General features: G+C 44.0%; 1 protein-coding gene and 1 long non-coding RNA gene across 6 annotated transcripts in view; one reads left to right on the top strand and one right to left on the bottom strand.

The window, feature by feature from the left end:
* The window catches only part of cyth3a (cytohesin 3a), a 31295-nt gene that overhangs the window by 10003 nt on the left and 3204 nt on the right, over nucleotides 1-18088 (top strand). For all 5 annotated transcript variants that reach the window (XM_076093385.1, XM_076093383.1, XM_076093384.1 and 2 more), the window contains 11 exons: nucleotides 6029-6111; nucleotides 6523-6587; nucleotides 7171-7237; nucleotides 7357-7475; nucleotides 9389-9469; nucleotides 9588-9700; nucleotides 11640-11788; nucleotides 11932-12043; nucleotides 15915-15991; nucleotides 17362-17433; nucleotides 17571-17725. In XM_076093385.1, the coding sequence (XP_075949500.1) occupies nucleotides 6029-6111; nucleotides 6523-6587; nucleotides 7171-7237; nucleotides 7357-7475; nucleotides 9389-9469; nucleotides 9588-9700; nucleotides 11640-11788; nucleotides 11932-12043; nucleotides 15915-15991; nucleotides 17362-17433; nucleotides 17571-17725 (1093 nt within the window). The remainder of the gene's footprint in view (nucleotides 1-6028; nucleotides 6112-6522; nucleotides 6588-7170; nucleotides 7238-7356; nucleotides 7476-9388; nucleotides 9470-9587; nucleotides 9701-11639; nucleotides 11789-11931; nucleotides 12044-15914; nucleotides 15992-17361; nucleotides 17434-17570; nucleotides 17726-18088) is intronic.
* The window catches only part of LOC142951680 (uncharacterized), a 25070-nt gene extending 6982 nt beyond the window's left edge, over nucleotides 1-18088 (bottom strand). Inside the window, exons 1-2 of the long non-coding RNA XR_012954597.1 lie at nucleotides 17533-18088; nucleotides 15669-15778 (exon numbers count right to left, since the gene is read on the bottom strand). This is a non-coding gene — a long non-coding RNA (uncharacterized LOC142951680). The remainder of the gene's footprint in view (nucleotides 1-15668; nucleotides 15779-17532) is intronic.

Genomic DNA, 18088 nt, shown 5'->3' with positions numbered 1-18088 from the left:
CCTTTTAAAAGCCTTTGCTTTTATGTGAATTCCTTCCATACTTCACATCTGTTTTATTCACCTGGCTGCAGAAAGAATTCTCCCTTTGGGTATAAAAACATGGAGCTGGATTGAATTCACCACTTCCAAGTTTCCTGAAACACCCCAGTAGCCTGAAATGAATGCCGGCAAATGTTTAAGGAAAAAACGCGCCTCTTATTGTGTGTCGACACAGATGCCAACAAAATGTGCTAAAATGTACTCTTTACAATCTCTTTGGTTGACCCGGCAGGCTGGCTGTGTTGTTTCAAGGCTTAAGGGGAGATTTTGGAAAGAACAGAAATTCATCTTGACTGCCAAGATTACGGGTTTCGTGATACAACATTAGAAGATTAAATATACAGTAAAGTACACCACATGCAACCAGACAAATACACAGACACAGACAGTGCTGGCGCGTGATGTGCAGGGATTGAGCCGGAGCTTGTAACAAACTGCACTACTTAAGTGTTGAGCGAGAAGACTACATATGGACCTGATTAAGAGAGAGAGAGAGACTTGGGAGGCTTCCCGACATGTTCCCATCACCATGGCAGTGTGTGTGTGGGTGTGTGTGGGTGGGAGGGGAACACAAGACATTGTAAGGCAACATTTCGGCTGTTGTGATTAGAGGTATGCCTTTGCCTGGAGTTATTGCTCGGAGCTGTCGAGAGGGGGAAGCTCTTTAAGCGTGAGACAGAGAGCAGATGGGAGACAAAAGGAACGGCAAATTGAATGAGCGGGAGTCTGGGAGGAGAACACAGACAGACATTAACGGCGGCAGAGATGTACTGTGTCTGAGTAATCCACACCTAGTGTCAGTGGAAGGAGGGTAAAGAGAAAACCGGGTCCAGCTGACCATACAGACATGAGGGAGGGGTGTTCAGAGAGAGAGAGAGAGAGAGTCTGGAGGGTAGGCGTGTGTTTCTTGGCTTCTGGCTCAATAGAAATGGAGAACCACACCAACGCCCAGCTCGTTCTCACATTAATAACATGCCCTGGCGCTCTTTCATTTCATTTCCTGCTCTGTTTTTCATGATCAAGTGCATATATTCCCTAATGTTCCATTTTAACTTGAGGCCAGAGCTGTCTTTGATCCAGCATGTAGCCATGGGACAGGTTGATATTAAACGTGATCCATCTATAAGGAACTGTAGGGAATTTAGAGCCAATACCAAGAGAGACAAATCATCTCAACTTGGCGGGTGGTTTCTGTTGTAACGATCAAAGGTCGCTCTGGTGTCATTGTGAATGGGATAAGGGTTGTCCGCCAGAGTCAGTGTTTTTGCGGGCAGGCGCACTAACGCCACAGGAACATCCTGGACCTCCAAGCCGACACAGCGCTACTACGTCCCTGGTCAACAGAGCTGCACACCGAAAGGCTTGAAGTCTGTGCCAATCATCCAGGTGGACCCTCTCCCTGCTGGTGTCTGCACACCGTCGGCGTCATCGGAGATATCAAAACGTATTCCCCCTCATTCGAGGGCGTACAGAATGAAAAGCAGCCATACGGATTTCAAAATTGCCTCCCAAGATAGATATCTTTTCACAATAATGGAGGTGAGCGTGTTCACATCAGATAAAGCATTCGTTCATTCTGCTTCCTGCCAATCACCTGACACCCTGCAGGAAGCAACAGCAGTGCCTGTCAGGAAACGATCCCTCAAATATATGTCTCCTTTCAAAAATGATTGTCGCATGCATGTCTTCCATCCTTTGTTCTTCAGTGTGAATTTTACAATGCTAAATGCTAAAACAGTCGACAGCTACGCTAACAGCTGTGTGACGTCGTTGTGCTTTGATCTTAGTTTAGCGCGCTATCGTGCTAATATTTGTTAATTAACAAGGAACAGCGACAGTTGTGATTGGAAATAATGTGAACTAGATTGAGTACAGAGGCTTTACCTCTAACACCAGTATTCAGACACCTTTTGTTGAATTTTAGATGTGCTCAACGTTGGAGAATATAAGAGAAATATACTAACATAGATTTTGTAGACTAAACTTCTACAGCTTCCCTCTAAAATCTGCCAAAAACCTGGCTGATCATCTGTTGCAGCGAGTGAACAGGGAGCCACTTGGACTGCGCTCAGCCTGTGAAAGCCCCTCATCTTGCCCGGACGCCAGAAGAAACGGCATCCATTTCATCCATTCTCAGGCCGATCAAATCGTCAGATTACGGTTACTTTGGCCGCCAGCATATGGCAGTGGAAGACCCCCCTCCGATTCGGCGTTCATCGAATCCAATATTGACATAGTGCTGATGCCGAGCAGATGTGTGATATAAGGAGGACATCGTGTGCAAGACCACCTCCTCTGCAACCACACACTCGCACAAATGCACTCACAGCAGGAGGTCCCTACCCAAAACTGCAGATTAACCAGAGCAATCAGCGTGAGGGCTCTTCAGCTCCCCGAGCCCCAGATTCTCCCCCCGACCCCAGATGTAGTTAAAAACTAGAAGCCATATCAGCTCCCCAAATCTCTCTTCTCACGCGACCGCCAGGACTGAATTACTACTGGACAACACAGTGTACTAATGCGTGATTTTAATGCAAACAAAACATACAATTTGAAAGGAAGTTATAAGTTTAGTTTTTGTCATGCTGAAGTCTCAGTTTCACTTAGCCTATTGCTACGTGGCAGCAGGCTTTTTTTTTTTCGCACATGCACGTAGACACCTGTGTGCTCGACCTTTCACCGTCTGCATCATGACCTCCTTCACCTCCTCACGTTGGCCTTTGTGCTAACGTCCCAGCATTCCTGCTTTGTGGCTCAGAGCCAAAGTGCCTCTGTAGACAGCTATACGCCGGACTAATGTGCTGCTGCGTATTCTGTCACATCATTTCATCACTGAGGCAAAGTAGGTTAAAGGCAGGGCCAGACAATGGCACGGTTGACGGCAACATCTGTGTGAATGCTGTTGTACTGTACATCACACTTCCGCTCTGACAGACTCGTGTTGGGCTCACAGAGCGGCGGGGAGGGCGAATGTGTGGGATTAGTGCCAGCTGGTCTTAGTGTGTATGTGCTCATGTCTGTCTGTCCGACTGTTTGTCTGTCTCTTTCTGACCCAGGCTCTAATACAGAGCATGTCTTCGTCTACACTTACAGGGATTTGGGGTGGCTGGTTTCAGATTAGAGTCTGGATCCAAGAGCAACTTTCCCTTGCCTTCCTGTTTCCTTGCATGTGTCCCATTGTGCTGAAAGGCCAACCAGAGTAACAGGGTTATCTTTTTTTTTTTTTTTTAAAAGCTCATCCACTTTAAAAGACATTACAGCCGGTAAAGTCGCGAGTCTAAAGCTACTAGATCTCGACAAATCCTCTCTCACTCACACGAGTCAGTGAAAACTGGGAGCGTGGCCAGTGTTAAGTGAGCGTGGGATTCTCACTCTGAGCTCCATGTGCTCTGAGTACCTCGCCACTGGTATGAATACATGGTGATCACTTCAAAAGGCCTTTTAAATCTGATTTATTTCCCCTCTCTGTCCATCCACTCTAACAAAGGGCTTAAGCATATTGATATGCGACCAAAATAAGCATGGTGAAAGTTATGAAACTGAGGGTTGCTGCAGACTGGTGTGGGGGTTGTGCGTGTCAAAGTATCCCTGCATTAGTTTAAATGCCATCAAAGCCTCAGGTTTCAGTGGGTGGCCGGGGACAGTTGTTGTTTTTGGGTGTGAAGAGCAGCAGGGGATTTACGCCTTAAAGTCGATTTTGAGGGATTTTGTTTTTAGGGGGGAAATTACCCGAGCCTCTTGTTCTGTGGTGCACGTGTTGGAGTTTAAACCCTTTGGACCCTCTCAACCCACCACTCCATGCAGTGGATTTCCATATAGCGGATTTATTTGACTTTTAAGTCTAGTTTTCTCACGCACACATTTAAATGAGCACCCTCACCAAATACAGCTATAGCCCACTATTGGACGATGCGACCCTCCCAAGGTCTATCGACCGCTACAAAGCAATGACTCGCACCACAAACGATTTTAGTGGATTAACATTGAAGCGTGGCTGTGTTTGGTTTTGAGCCAATGTGGAGGTAAAGACCAGCCCTACCATGACCTCTCTTGCTGAAGACACTAAGCTAATTTCCTGAATAGAGGGTCACAGGGGGAGGTGTGTCAATAATGTAATTGGTGGACCACCTCTGTAGAAGAGCTCCCCCCACCACTAAACAAGATTATCTACTGGAACAGAAACCCTAACACTGGTTTTATAGTCCTTTCTATTATCAAATGTGTGGTTTGAAAGACATATATTACAGTGTATAACACAGTAAGAGAGACCTGGTTTTGAGGATAATAGCAGTGCTCTGCCATTAATGGTGACAGGCTTTTATCCTCTGCTTTTCATTAGATTTGTAATCAATCAAGATTGTAATCATGCACACAGTTTACAGCCAGTAGAAATCTCCATTAGCTAATGCACGGCCTCAGGCAAATGGAAAACACGGAGCTTTCATCTTCCTCTGAGCAACATATGTATACATACAAACATCCAGACAGATGGATATTCGATAAAGACTGGAAACAGGGTAAAACAGCTAACCTGAAGCCTTAGCTGTTTGAAAGTAACAGCCATATATATATTCACTGGACAGATATCAGAGTGGTATTAATCTTCTTATCTAACTCTGCAAGATAGCGAGAGTGATTTACCAAAATGTCAAACTGTTGCTTCAAGCATTAACCCTTAGCAACAATGCATCCTTCACCAACAGGTTAGCGTCTGCTTTGTTTGAGACATTTCGTTGGGCAAACGGACGGATGCAGAAAGCACTCCTCAAGTAGAAGATTGAGGATTTGTGTAAAACAGCCTTGGAACTTTTTGAGAGCACTAATTGGCTTTGGAGCCACATTCAGAGCGCTCACAGTTGTATTGCGTATAAGTGCTGTGAGGTAGCCGGAGATCAGCAACGCTAATTAACGTCTTTATTTTCGTACTCTCAAGTCATTGTGCATTTTTATCCCCCTGTCTTGTCTATTATTAAAAACATGGCCCTCAAAGGAAATCCCTCAGCTGTTACTCCTGCTGTTTACCTGACCCTCATCGCGGCGCTTCAGGATTACATAACTCGGTTAGGAAGCACCTTTTGTCTCAGTGTTAATGTGAATACTGTCTATAACAATGCTAAGCTCCCCTGAACTCAACTCTTTAACAAGCTGTTGAATTAATAGTGTGCTGAATGCTTCCTCTTCAGCCCACTGACCTTGTTTTCATTAATTGGCGTGGTTTCCCGCCTGCAAGGGAAAATAACAAGTGATATATATATTTATTTTTTTTATCTCTCCTGTAGCAACATGTAGGCACAAAGCTGTGATAGTAGACATGCCATGTTCCCGTTGAGAGATTTGCGTTTTCTGCCTCTAAGCTGTCTTAATGAAGCGAGATTGCGCTTTGTGCCGGAGAGAGATTAAATAAAATGTGTGTGGGGGGGGGGGGGGGAGTGAAAAAAATAGAGAGAGAGGAGTGGGATAAAAAAAAATAAAAATGAGGAACAAGATTGAGACGGAAAGACAAAGTGATGAAGAGGGGGAAGGAAACGTTTGAACAGCAAGCGAGTTATCCTCCCAAACCCTCACGGCCGGGGAATCAAGGTAGCAGGCCGTGTTAAATTAGCAAATTCACTTTTAATGACAGAAAACGTAATCTGGATTGGTTTTATTAATAGAATTCCCCCCTGAGCTAAGTGGAGGCGGGGGGGGACCAAACACTTTCAAGTGGAATAATTAAGGGCCTTCTCTCTTTCTCTGGTTAATTAAGATGAACATGCAGGCTCGCGATATGCGCTGCTGCTGCTGAACAAGCCGGCACAGTCAATGCAGCAGCAGCAGCGCCGTCACTCAACCGCATGAGGAGGATGTATTCTGTTTGATTCTCCATACTAGTCACTAGATTTGATTCACTTCTGTTTTCTGCAGTGAGCCGAGTGGGGTGCCGTGATGCGAGCTGTGAACATATGAGGGTTAAAGTCTGCTGTGTTTTCTCTCCATCGCATGTTTTCAGTTCCTGAGGATCTGTCTCTGGAGGAGAGGGATGAGCTTTCAAACATCCGACGCAGGAAGAGAGAGCTGCTCGACGATATTGAGGTGTGTGTGTTTGCACACATGAGTGTAATATACAATATGTTCAGGATACATTTGAGCTTCGTCTCAGCAGCTGAGGCCTCTGTTTGTTAGCAGTGCATTGGAGCTAGGTTGATCGTTTTGTTGTTCCTGGTAATTGTCATGTACTGTATTGATAGCAGATCATTTTAATGTGGAACTGGAAACCAAAATAGGAGCACAGTACTTGTTAGTCAGTTATTTCTGACCTGTTAATTATTTTTTGCCTATCTACTGCAGGTCTATTTGCATGCTGTACATAATGCAAATAGACCTACAGTACATCCACTGCTTACTGTGCAGTACATCCTCTGGCTTTGCATGCCTTAAAACCTTTTTTTTTCCAGTTTCAATTTAAAGAAAGAAACCAACCGTCTCACTCTCTTTTTCTCTCAGAGGTTGAAGTTTGAGATAGCAGAGGTCATGACGGAGATCGAGCAGCTGACGTGTGTGGGAGAAAGGTAAGTAACTGAAGTTGCAGTTTGTGCATGTTTGACGTTTACATCTCGTATGTATCAGTAACAGAGTAGTTATCAAGTATGTTCAGGCACTTGGTGGCTTGACAACACAGTGTGTGTAAATGTTTAAAGTCTAAAAGGCTGTTTTGGATTTGCATGTAGGCTCATGAGACGTCAAAGGCAGTTGGATTACGCGGGTGTAGGCTGACCGAGACGTAGCTGGGAAGGACGTCATTTTATATCATAGAAATATTAGGTTGCCATAGCTACCTGGTGTTTTTTATAGATCAAATATTGACTTATTGACTAGAAAGTGTCAAAGCAAACAGCTGCATGAAACAAATAATGAGAGTCAATGTATAGCATACCGTATGTGCCAGGTGTCTCTGTGCATATGTTTCTCCAGATTATGTGCACACACGTATGATGGGAACAGATGTGGCAGGAAATAAAAATCACTGTTGGGACTTTAAATAAAGTATATTGCTGTGTTTTGACATTCAGGTACTTGACAATCTGTTATTCTCAGTGTTGTTTTTGGTTAATACGTGCCAGTAACACTAATTAAATGCGTCTGTGTTAATAGTAAATCATCCCAGAGAAACAAGCAGATCGCCATGGGCAGGAAGAAGTTCAACATGGATCCAAAGAAGGTACCGTGTAACAGGCTCTACGCTGTCTGAAGAGCGATCCATTCTCAGCCCTGACACTTTCCTTCATCTGTACTCAATTGAGACGATCAACCGTCCTGTTTTCTCATTTTCGCCTTCAGGGAATCCAGTTCCTGTTGGAGAACGACCTCCTCCAGCACACCCCTGAAGACATATCCCAGTTCCTCTACAAAGGCGAGGGCCTCAACAAGACCGTCATCGGGGATTACTTGGGCGAGCGGTGAGACAGAGCATCCATCAGGCTGCAGGAGAAAGTCCTTACATGAGATTTATGCTCCCCCTGTGATTAGAGAAAGACATTATGGACTGGATTGATAGAGAGCACGATTGACCCCCTCCAACATGAATCTTTGAGTCAGTGTGGGTGTCTTGTCATTGTCCACCTATGTGGACTTATAACTGGTAATAAAAGGGCCATCCAGCTCCTCAGATCTCAGGCCAGACTGCTGGATGATGAAGAAGAAAGGAAGTCCTGCAGCCAGGGAGATATATGGTGTTATCTGAGGGTGAGATTAGATAGTAGAACATACTGAATGAGGCGTACAGGGCCAAAATACACTAAATAAGAAGACAGGAAAAGGGAGCTGCAAGAGGGCATATATATATATATAATATATATATATATATATATTATATATATAGAGAGAGAGAGAGAGAGAGAGGAAGTATAGCAAAATGAAACAGGAAAAGGTACATTTTTAAGAGGATCCTGGATAAATGCAGCACTGTCTGAACTCTTTCTATGCAGGGAATCACATCGACTACAGTCTGTATTATCTTACCTCAGTACAGGTGCTGATTGTTCAGCGGTAGACAGTAGCAGAAGCAATGAAACACACACACACACACTCTCACACACACGTTGTGAATGAAGCTGAAAGTTGGGGACAGGGGATGTGTGTGGGGGGGGGGACTCTGGGGACTCTGGGGACTCTTCTTGTTGGCAATAGGCTTTACTCATGGAGAATCATCAAAGAGGCCACCTACCCGGTGGAAATCACACTAAACACAGGCTGAGGGTTTGCGCTCAGTAATTATCACTAATTGAGCTTATGCAGGGAGCAGGAACCTATCATTACATGCTGAGTGGAGAGGGAGATGAAGAGAGGGGAAAACAGGAGGGACGCACACATGAAAAGGAGGAAGAAGGAGGAAAAATAGCTAGAAGGAGAATAGATGGTGGGAGATGGATGTGGGTGATTGACTCCTAAATTACACAACCAGACCTTTTTATTGTTCCTGTATAATTCAGCTTTGTTTGTTGCATACAATACACTCATTGCGATCACACCGAGACACATATTGTATATATGCAATTTCATTTTTTTACAAACAGCAGGCCACATTCCCATTCCTTTGTAATAAATGTACCTATAGCAATACACTATATATAGCCCTCGTAGGACAGGATTCATTTCATTTGGCCAGTATAGGGTACAAGAAGACGAAAGCCCCAAAGTCATCCACCAAATAATTACAGTTATTGCGAAACAAGTTGGATGTTTGTTTCATGTCAGCCAACGCTTTCTGTTCTTTTCTCAGCCTTTCCACAATGTCTTTCTAAAAAATACACCCAGAATTGCTAAATCAGGAAATTCCCGGCTACTTTTGAACAATACACATCACAAAGCCCATACAGGATCAGGATCATGGCCCCTGATGTACAACAAACATGATCTGAGAAGCTGTGACCGCAGCCTGAGAGCAGCTGTTGACTTTTCCTACTAAAGTCCCACCAATGGCCAAACAAACCTCTGACCAAAAGAGCCTGTGTGGGTTTGGTTTAAATTAAGCTGTTTTTCATCAGTCAAACGCACCATTTCACCCCCCCCCCCCCCCCTCCGGGTGGAGGAATACTCAGCATCAGCCAGCTGTTTAAATTGCTTCCAGACCGCACGCTCAGCGCCCAGTATGAATAAGTGCACATATATGACAGGAATGCTAAGAAACAGGAATTCAGGTTGAGAAATGCTTTCATGGAGGAAATATGTTTTTCCCCCAGCATGTCTTCTGGGTTCACATGGTGCAGAGATCTTACATCTTCTCTGGATGGTCTTCCTGCTAAAGGAATTGCTTAGAGATAGGATGATATTGGAAATCTGATTTTCTCATCTGTATTTCTTTTCCCACCAGGGATGACTTCAACCTCAAGGTGCTGCATACTTTTGTGGAGCTGCACGAGTTTGCAGACCTCAATCTCGTCCAAGCACTACGGTCAGCAGAACGATTGACCCAAAAATATTGAGCAGAAAAAAAGTCAGCTATGTCATGCGCACCCTGACTCCCCTGTGGCATCACAAATGAAACCCCCTCCTCTCCCTCTCAATTGTAGCCAGTTCCTGTGGAGTTTCCGTTTGCCAGGTGAAGCCCAGAAGATCGACCGTATGATGGAGTCGTTTGCCTCGCGCTACTGCCAGTGCAACCCCGGAGTCTTCCAGTCGACAGGTCAGACACAAAGCAGGCGACTGCAGTGTAAACTAGTGGTGCACAAACCTTTTTTTTTTGTCAGACTTGACTTGACTCACAACCATGTCATGTTCCAAATGTCTTAATTTGAATTGATTTGGATGTTAATATAGTTATATAAGTAAATACTGTTACAATATTTGTATTCATGCAATCTAACAATTTATGTTTTGGTCAGGTTGCTCAAGTTTCATTTTACTAGATGTTTAAGCAATTTATCCGTTACTTTAAGAAAATCATTTATTATAAGTTACCTATAGAATCTTCCATAATTTGTCCATTACTTTAGCTATTCCATTGCCATTAATCTGGCTATCTATACTGGCCATTTAATGCATTACTTTTAGCTGACTTCTCTGGTTTCTTAGTTTGTAATCATTCTTAATTGCCACAGTGTTGATGTTACAGCTGATTTCTTCTTTTTTTAAGCAGATTATTTTTAATGAATTGAGCTAAACTTTCCACGTACCCCTTGGAAACATCAAAATTACCCCCTGGGATACATGAGAGCAAAGTGGGAAATCCAATATGTTGGACAAAGGCAATGCACTGATAAGCAATTTAGCGTAATGTACTGCCCGAGGGTTTAGGATGCATCGAGTGATGGCCTGTATTGTTTAATGCATTTCAATCATTAAGCCATAAGAGTTTCTGTAACTAAAGCTCAATGGGGGATTAAGCAGATTACAGTCACTACAGATCACGCTTCGCTGCAGAAGATGAGTTCAGAGTAAACAACCAGCAACAAACAAGGGACATCCATTATTTAGGAAGACTGAATCAGGCTGAGTGATACATGGTCTTGTGATAAACAACGCCTACAACTACAACAGCCAGTAAATAATTAAAGAGGTTTTAGAGCAACGTATTGTGTACGAGATGGTTGAGGGTGCATGCAGTCCCATGGAGGTAATACTAAATTCAAATGCTACTAAATAAAATGGAATAATATAGGGTGGTTAAGCCACCCGGAAGGCTTTTTAGAGATATGGGGTTTTCTACAGACGGCGACAATGTGACAATCTCTGCACATGCATGCATGTGTGTGTGTGAGACAGTTGTGGGTTCAGGGCAGAACAGCAGCTTAGCTCCATGTATGAAGCAGCAACCAAACACTGAACTCATAAAACCATAAAATAAACCAGCGATCTTTGATCACCAATGGCGTGAGCAATCCATCGCTTTCTCTCTCTGTGTTTCATCATGCACGTCGAGTGTTTCAATACACTGACATTCCTCTCACAGTTAGCAGCTGCTCTCGCCCCGTATTACACACTGTGTGCAAAGCTCCTCTTTTTTTTCTTTACAGAGAATTTTGTTAGTGGGCAGACAATAGGCCTCGCAGCACAGCCAGGACCAAAGTGTGTCAGTGAGAGGAGGCAGACAGACAGGAATGAATGATTCATTTAAAGGCAGCCACTGGCCCGTGTGTGTCTGAACATTAACTCACAGTAGAGAGACTAACGCCCTGCCTCCCCCCTACTTTTGATCCCACTTCCACCTCTCTCTCTCTCTCAAATACAAATGCAGTACAGAAAAAGAATAGTCCACTCCGTCTATTCTCTGAGTCTTTGTCTGTTCCTACCAGTCACTAAGAAAATTCCTTTTAAATGAATAACAACTAAAAGTAAATCTACATTTAGAGGAATTAGGATTCACTTTCCAATCCCCTTAACTATCTATAATATAACAATATGTGTAAGAAGAAACGGAAATGAGGAAAAAATATCACCATATGCTGATGACATCCTGTTATATGTACTGGAACCTGTAAATGTAACACCACACTAAAGACAATTTGGTTGACTGTGTAATTAAACAAAGTAAATAATTGGGAAAATAAAAACTCATAGAATCAGGATATTAATGATCTGTTATGTATTTTTGATCTATCTGATTCCCTTTTTGTTGCTCTCAGATACCTGCTACGTGCTGTCATTTGCTATCATCATGCTGAACACCAGCCTCCATAACCCCAACGTCAGAGACAAGCCCCCCGTGGAACGCTTCATCTCCATGAACAGAGGCATCAACGAAGGAGGGGATCTGCCAGAGGAGCTTCTCAGGGTGAGGATTTGTCTGTAATGTGTTTTGTTTGTCCGTGCAATGACTGGTCTCTGCGACCGCTTAGTCACGACTGCTCCTCACAAGTGAGGCATTCCCCTTACTGTTCACCTTTTTGATGAATGCTTTCCCTCACCTCTCTGCAGAACCTGTACGACAGCATCAAAAACGAGCCCTTCAAAATCCCAGAAGATGATGGGAACGATCTGACGCACACGTTCTTCAACCCCGACAGAGAAGGCTGGCTCTTAAAGCTCGGTATGTGCATTCAGAGTCAAAAAAAGTAACCTTGATTGTGTTGATTTTATCATTTGTAAGCATACCCTCAACATCAGTCTTGCTGAGAAATACCCTGGTGATGAGTGTCGTTTGTTTGTGTGTAACTTGTTTATGACGGGCTTTCAGGCGGCCATGTTGGAGGTTGACAGCTCTTGGGCAACAATGGCGGAAAATTGCATTTGTAATATTATGTTGAATTATTTCACGACAAGGGAACTGCCCAGATTTCAGTGTAGGTGAACTTTGATACACAAGTTTGCATCGTTACGCCAATTGTAAAGTGTCTTGATAGCGCTGACTTTTGAGGGAATGGACAGAACTTGATAGTCCAAAATGGAGAAATATATCAATAGTGGTGTCAGAACATCCAAGTACAGCCTCACTAAGCCACTAGCATGGCTGTAGACATTTAGCTTGTTTTTAGCTGTGAGCCCTTTGCGCTAACACTGGGAGACGAAAGAAAGTTTTGCCCAGAAACTGTCCACCTTCATGATGGTGCTTGATAAGATTGCTAGGAGATCTGTGAAGGAACTGCAAAGTGTCTTTTCTTCCCTCGTCCTTCATCTCGTGACCTCTCCTCTTCGCTTCGTCTCGTATTGTCCCTCCTCTCCTTCCTCTCCTCTCACTTAAAGCATGCTCCTTTTTCTGATTACTGGCATTGTGATTTTTGTGCTTGTTGTGTCTTTCAAAATCCTTCTGTTTTTTGTTCCACACTCCTTTTTCTCTAACCTTTCACACTTTCACCTTTTGTTCTGTTCTCTCATTCTGTTCTGTGATGGCTGTCCCTTCTTAACTATCTGTATAAGGAGGTAGGTAACACTCCTTCCTCCATCCTCATCGGTTCATCACAGAGCGCCCTCACACTGGCGTTGGCTGCCATTATCTCCTTAGCACACCGGGCCCCTGAACATGCTAGCCGCCTCATTTAATTGCCTTATTGTATCAGAGCTGTTATTGGGCTAATAAGAACAGCATTGTGAGGTGATGGGTTATCTCATTCAAAGCCACGGCGAGTTGGAGGTCAGCGATCTCTCTAATTCTGCATGAGGACTGGCTGCATCCCTCTCGTGGCTCTGGATGGCGCAGAGGGCTCGTCTCAGATGGTGTGCACGCGAAAACGTTTATCCCAAGAATTCTCAGCATAAAAGATAACTGTCGACCTCATATAACCACAGTACACAGTCTCTTTATTATCCTGCCTCTTTTCACCAACATGTGCCAAGGTTATGTAGTCACAAGCAAATCATTAGTAGTCAGGCAAGTTGGAAACCAATCCATATTAATTCAAGTTATTTAAACTCCTTATTTGGATTCAAAAATGGCTTTATTTGCATGCAGTTTGACAATTACACTGGAGAATTCTGGGTGCTTTCACCTTCATGTTCAATTCCATATTGGACAAGACAACTGATTGCTCTTGTCTAAAGGAATAGTGCCAGCTTTTGTGAAATGTGCTTTAGCGCATTTTTGCTGAGAGTTGGAAGATAAGATTGATACCACTGTCGTGTCTGTGCGTTCCCCTGTTTCCAATCTCTGTGATATGCTAAGCTAACCGAGCTGCTGGCCGTAATGTTATAGCTTCACATTTCATTTACAGGCGTGGGATCTCCCGGCAAGAAAGTGAAAATGCAAATTACCCCTTAAAACATTAGCAAGTCAAACCAAACAACTAAATCAAACTGCTGCGTGCTTTGACTTTTAACTCTCACTTGCATTGCTCCGACAAAAATGACGTCTGCCTCCTCGTCGATTCCCTGAAGCAAAAACAGCCAGAGCTCAGCTGAACAGGTCGCCTCACGCTCTGTACCATTAGAGACGGCCCTACGCGTCACACAGCTCCTGTGTAGCTTATCTGACAGAACGCACACGCTCGGCTTTAGTGAATGAATGGGCTGCTTGAGTCTGCGCTGTGGGAATGTGTAGCTACCGCTGCGTGGCTGGTCATGCAGTGAAATAAAGGAGACCCTTGCCTATTGTCATTCTTCTCCCTCTGTTCCTGTCCCACAGGCCTCAGCACCCCACGCTGCTGCAGACCCCCCCCCCACCTCTTTCTCATTTGCTCTCTATCCCATCAGCTGCACTTGTCACATCATTTTAGGTCCAGGTTTCCCCCATTAGTGAATTCCACGCTAATTTCAGCTCCATCAGCAGAGTCCATGCTTTATAAGAGACTTTTTTTTTTTTTTTTTTCTTTTTTGAACGAAGCACTCGGGTGGCCTGTCGGGCTGTTCAATATGATATATTGCTGCACTGCTATGAGGCTGTGAAGCTCCTTGAGCTCTCATTACACTTCATTATTATCCAGGACTGAGCCTGCTGCTATGCGTGAATCCATCATCATCACGTATGAACAGCATGTCTTCAAATAAAGTTATTTAAACATATATAAAAAAAAAAAAAAGGCCTCATATCTACTGAAGGGTCACAAAACAGCTCTGTTGGTCATGTGAGAAAACGGTCAAAGCTCAGAATAAAGAGACAAGGACGGATGCAAACACCTTTTCCTGTCCTCCACACTCATTTGAACTGAAGTGAATGGAACAGGGAGATGTGATGTCAAAGCATTATATCTGGACTTGTCCCCGACTGGCTTCTCTCAGCAAAGTGTTCAGCATGAAAACAGACAAACACGCCATCTAATCGACATTTAGATGAGATAAATGACCGGTATTGTGCCTGTTCTGCATGCAAGGACTTCAGATGCATCCAAACATAGAAGCTGTTGACCAAATTACACTAGTGGGAAATATTTTTAATCCTGTTCAACAATTCAAATTATGAAATTGAGAGATGCAAGACTTTTAACTCCCTGACACTTGTGCACATATACTCCCTCCCCGGAGCGTCCATAAACAAACCAGTGAGTGATAGATCAGCATTAGAGACATGAAAACATGGGAGGTCCTGCAGCGGAAATCCACGATGAATGTCAGGTTTTCAGGATGAAGTTCAACAACTGGCTAAATGGGATAAATAGCTCTCCAGACCGCCATATTGTCAGCGGCAAAATAAAATATTTCGTATGAACCCAACAATAGTAGACCGTATTTTAAATCCTCATTACATTTTAATGAGTTAAATGCAGCGAGTACATCTGAAAGTAAACATTTCTCATAAATAATACACGACAGATTTTTGATTTCACTCTAGCTGGCCGTATATAGTGAAATCTGGGTCAAGCCAACATTACATATTGATTACATCAGTAACGGCTGCTTTGTGCTCATCCTGTTAAGTCAGCAAACATGTCATTATGGGGCACAATCTGCAGACTGGACATTGACATCAGACACATTGTGTTTTTTTTGGATTACATAGGTAAATTGCATCACTGATGATGTAATTAACAGAAAATCCAATAATCCCAATAATCTTCTTTCATCTGATGCGGGAGGCAGATGGAGAGAATGTGTCTCTTATAAGGAGACATCCTTATTTTCCAAATTCAAACGCTCTCTGCAACGATCATTACAGTTTTCTGCCTCAGTTTTTTAATATTTAAAGCCGGCTTTTCTCAAGTCAAGCTCATAAAATCCGTCACTCTCATTGGTCAGACAAGTTGAGTGCACTCCTGCTTTAGTTGTCACGTGTATGTGGTGTGTACCTGTCTGGGGCTTCTCCTGGAAGGTAACGCTGTGTTGAGCGAGCCCTGCTGAGCCCTCGGGCATCCGTCTCTTGAGACTGGGAGGGGGTGCTGGAGGCCTCTGATTGAGCCTAATAATGCAGAGAGCTGATGATCAGAACCAGATGTGGCACGTGGAGCTAAGGTCTCCTGCAGGTTAACCTCTACATGCACAAACACTGTCGCCTCTTAAGTTTGAACTCAAACATTACATTTTCTTCTCCGCAGGCGGCAGGGTGAAGACGTGGAAGAGACGGTGGTTCATTCTGACCGACAACTGCCTCTATTACTTTGAATACACGACAGTAAGTAGGCAGATTGACGTTTTCCTATGTGTCAGAACGGACTCAATCTGGGTTCTTCTGTTGTTTACCAGAATGCACATTACACAAACATTCATCTCAAGAAAGCAAAAATATCAACATATTAATTTCTCAATAAATATAGTTTTTTCATTTTAAAAATATTAAATCAAATATCGGTAGTTTAGCTAACTGTGTGAAACAGCTAATGTGTAAATTAATATAATATTGTCAGGTTAAGTTAAATTGGATAAACTGTAAGTAAAATGAAAACATAAAGAATAAAGGCTACACATGTAATCTCTCACACACACACACACGCACACACACACACACACACACACACACACACACACACACACAGTTAAAGACAGCGGTCTTTTCCTTCCAGCTCTGCACTTTAACAAATGCAGCCCCTTTGACCTAAATGAACCTCACTCCAGCAATTGACATGAAGCATCATAGGAAACATCTGCAAAGTCTACGGTGCACATCTGGCACCGCTAAGCCGCAAGCCAAGTGCCTCCCCCAGCCCGCTGCCTTGTCAACCCACGCTTCACCCCATTTCTAAGAACACCCCCTTCCCCAAACACACACATGCACCAATCCCTCCACACACACACACACTGCAGTGGGGGTACACACACTCAACAAAAGGCACACACACAGCCAGCTGTGAGCAGCCGTCCCAGGGCATTTCCTCCCCCTGCTGTGCCCCCTCATTAGTAGGAAGATGACAGGCAGGACACGAGGCTGTTCCTCAAGGTTCCCCCCCCCCCCCCCCCCCCCCCCCCACATCTGGCCCCGCAGACACAAAAGCAGTCGCTGGAGGATGGAAGATGGAGGATGTAGGGAGCATAAGGTTATGTTTCCCTCGGGCGCTGTCCCCTACGTGACCAGGATGAATAAAAACTTCAAGTGTGCTTTTATCACCACCTTGATTTCTACTTTGATGGCGGCAGGCTCATCATGTAGAGATAACGGTTCAAATACTTCGGTGGAAGCCAAAGGTGCTCCATGTAACGTAGAAGAATGTTACTCCATCAACTTTGTGATATTAGTAGTTTTGCTCCTTGCTGGGGAAATAGTCTTCTTGTATATCTGTAACACATTTAATGTAATTTAAAAACACACTAGCAACAGTGAAAACAGTGGTAGGACCAAGAGGCCTGATGTTTTTAACTATGGTTTCAGTCTGATTTGACAATGATCTATTCTACGGACACAATGAAGCAGAAGTCACTCCGTTTCTTCAAAGACTCGAGTGTGTGATTTTATTTGGGCAGGATCTTTTCTTCATTATGTGTCGTTGCGCCCTGAATGTGTTGACGCTGAGTGTGTGTGTGTGTGTGTGTGTGTGTGTGTGTTTCCAGGATAAAGAGCCTCGTGGGATTATTCCTCTGGAGAACCTCAGCATCAGAGAGGTGGACGAGCCCCGGAAACCTGTAAGAACTCATTTCTAGACACCGTCTTGTCCCTCCTGAATCTGTGTCTCTTTTAAATTGAAATTATATTTTCTCACGGATCGTATATATTTTTCTCACCATGTATAATATCAACTGGTTGCCTCCTGTTTCCCCAGAACTGCTTCGAGCTCTTCAACCCCGGCCACAAAGGTCAGGTGATCAAGGCCTGCAAGACGGAGGCGGACGGGCGAGTTGTTGAGGGCAACCACGTGGTGTACAGGATATCGGCCCCCACGCCGGAGGAGAAGGAGGAGTGGATCAAATCCATCAAGTAAGAGACGCTGTGTTAGTGTGGATCCATTTACACTGAGAGGGCACTTAGCCAACACCGGGCTCCTCCCATGTGAGACTCTCATGTCTGACCTTGACTGTGAGAAACCAACACACACACACACACCAACACTAACACAGAGCTGTGAGCTTAATCAGAAATGTGCAGACCAGCACAAATACACACACACATACACGCTGGTGACTGAATGTGACTTTGTTTCTCACACTTCTACACAGATAACACTCAGAGGTGATTTCTGCTCTGCTGGATAAACTTGCTTCCCTTTGATTGGAGCTCAGCAGGCACAGAGACACACACACACACCTACACACACACACACACACACACACACACACACAC

The sequence above is a fragment of the Anarhichas minor genome, unplaced genomic scaffold, assembly GCF_050575085.1.
Source record: "Anarhichas minor isolate MPS153535 unplaced genomic scaffold, ASM5057508v1 ptg000017l, whole genome shotgun sequence".
Classification (NCBI taxonomy): Eukaryota; Metazoa; Chordata; class Actinopteri; order Perciformes; family Anarhichadidae; genus Anarhichas; species Anarhichas minor.
This window is presented reverse-complemented; position numbering and strand designations above follow the sequence as displayed.